General features: G+C 40.6%; 1 protein-coding gene across 1 annotated transcript; it reads right to left on the reverse strand.

The window, feature by feature from the left end:
• Positions 1-435: 435 nt before the first annotated feature.
• Positions 436-2,111, reverse strand: LOC137732136 (serine/threonine-protein kinase BSK2-like). Its single transcript, XM_068471437.1, has 4 exons — positions 1,977-2,111; positions 1,657-1,883; positions 1,098-1,233; positions 436-692 (listed from the first exon to the last, which is right to left on the reverse strand). Exons 1-4 carry the CDS (start codon positions 2,059-2,061, stop codon positions 517-519), a joined length of 624 nt encoding a protein of 207 aa, XP_068327538.1. The 5' UTR covers positions 2,062-2,111; the 3' UTR covers positions 436-516.
• Between the last annotated feature and the right edge of the window lie 204 nt (positions 2,112-2,315).

Here is a 2,315-nt window from a genome sequence, read left to right on the forward strand (position 1 = left end):
TGAGGTCAATGTTAGCAAATACTGAAACACCTGTAGAAAGAAATGGGCAAATTGAGCGCTGTTTGAGTAGTTGTAAAAGGCCTGGTTACTTTTTCTCTTTTGGGCTGGGCAAGGCCATTTAAAAGATTCTTTTACTTTTGACCATTCTCAAACTTATTTACGCAGTTTAGAAAGATTATACACAGGAAAACGGCAACTTATATGGTACATGTCATCACAATGCTCTAATATGATTTTGGACAAGACGTAAATGAAAAGCACAAGAACATAAAAGTGTATAGGTACTGTAGTCTTTTGATTTGTGTTCTGGGAATTTGGATACCTTAACAGTAGATGGAGCAAACACTACTTGTCAAAGTTAGCAACCAGTGCAATGAATTTGCCAAGATGAATGATAAATCAATGACCAACCAAAGCAACAATCCAGGGCATAAATTAAACTATTCGATGATCTTTCAGTAAGAAGCACATATGCAGTAACAAATGCATACGCTGTTGGAATGCAAGCATGAAAGTCTAGTGCATCCAAATGGAATAATCTGAAGCCATAAGACGCACCTCATCAAAAAGAACTCTATATGCATTCAAATCATGATAGATCTTTCGGTTTTCTGTATTACAATGATCAAGTGCTTCTGCAATATAGTATGCAACTCTAACGCGCATTTCCCATGGCAATGGCTTCTTGTCCCCTGTAAGAAGCCATAAGAAGTTAATAATAAAAGAAAACATAATGGCCTGAGTAGGGATATCGTTCAGTATACTGATCACCAAGTGTAACACATAAGTCATAGATACGCACGAATCATCAGCAGTTTTAGTTGCACTAGGCACACAGTAGTCAAATAAAGTGAACTAAATGTTTTTGCCTTTGATTGTGCGCAATTCTTCAGAAAAGTACGGTAGGAGAGGGTTTTTATTATAGGTTCGCAAAAAGTGTTGGACAACAGTAAAAATGCAACGGCGAAAAAAAGAATTTGATCCTAGTGCACAACAAAGTGTTCAAAAAAGCTAAAAGCAAAAGGATGGTTAGTTACAAAGTCAATGATATGCACTAGAGAAAAGAAAGCAACAGGGAAGTGATTGAGTGGTATTACAATGGAAGAGATACTTGGAAAGAGTATCATTGGGCATATACTCAGCCACCAAGAGCCGTTCGTCTCCCTCGGCAGAGCAACCAATCAGATTCACCAATCTCTTGTGCCTCAACTTCCCCACTCCAGAAGCCTCAGCCTGCCCAATCATATTCATTAACATCAAACTCAGTGAAACCATCCAATAATGCCAAAACTCCTCCTTTGTTTGTTTTTAAGAAATAAAGGGACAATGAGGGGTTATTTGAAATTCGTTTTCAGTTTTGTAACTGAAAATTGAAAGTAGTTGCTAAACAAATTTTCGGTTTTCAATTTTGAAGAAAAATAAAAAGTGAAAACTAAGAACGAAGTAGTTATCTAACGTACTTTTGTCTACTACAAATTGTAGAATAATCCGAATCCCAAAATATTACTTTACTTTGTCTTTTCCATTTCCTCAGCATTACCAGATAGTTCAGCCCCAAATGAAAACCCAAGTCCCAAAATACTCTGTTATAAAAGCTATTTTCTTTGTCCTTCATTTTCTCAGGAACCAAACAGAAAACAATGACCTTGTACTCACCACGAACTGCTGGGCGTTGGGCCAAGACTGCTTCGAGAAGCGTTTAACAGCGACAAAGCGACTGCCATCAAGCTTCCCTCTGTAAACAACATTCGGAGCTTTTTCGCTGCTTTCGGAAACAATGCAATCGGAGCTGAACCCATTCGTGGCCTTCCGGAGCTCGTAGACGCTGTACTCTTTGAACGCCGGCACCTGGGGCTCCGCCGCCGCAGCTTGATCCCCATTAGCTTCAAAACCAAAAAAAAAACAAGAAAACCCATAAAAAAATCAATGCCGTAAAAAGAAGAAACAAAGAGGACCCAGGAGAGGTAGAGACCTACCCGGGTCGGGTTTGTGGGTGGGTAGAGAAGAAGGGTGATCGGGGGAGCGAAGGAGGTGGGCGGTTTTGGAGTGTAAGCAACCCATTTGACTGGTAGTGGTAGTGGTAGTAGTTTGTGTTGGAAGTGGGGCTACATAGAAGAAGGGGGATGTTAAAGCTCTGAAGTGAAGAGCTTTGGAAATGGAGAGACAAGAAACGACAAGGGTGTTGTGTTCCTGCAGCTTAGGACAAAGGTGACAGTGAGAAGCGAATCTGTGAAAACAGACAGCCGGGGAGAGAGAGAGAGAGAGTTTGTGTCTCTGTGTGTGAGGAAGCGGAAGAAGGGGGTCACGTGATGGTT

This window comes from Pyrus communis, chromosome 4, assembly GCF_963583255.1.
Source record: "Pyrus communis chromosome 4, drPyrComm1.1, whole genome shotgun sequence".
NCBI lineage: Eukaryota > Viridiplantae > Streptophyta > Magnoliopsida > Rosales > Rosaceae > Pyrus > Pyrus communis.

Coding starts and splice junctions, on each gene's coding strand:
- LOC137732136 (XM_068471437.1), bottom strand. CDS start 2,061: ATGGGTTGCTTACACTCCAAAACCGCCCACCTCCTTCGCTCCCCCGAT. Junction 1,884..1,976: donor CACCCACAAACCCGACCCGG/GTAGGTCTCTAC, acceptor TTGGTTTTGAAG/CTAATGGGGATCAAGCTGCG. Junction 693..1,097: donor TTCCAAGTATCTCTTCCATT/GTAATACCACTC, acceptor GGCTTCTTACAG/GGGACAAGAAGCCATTGCCA.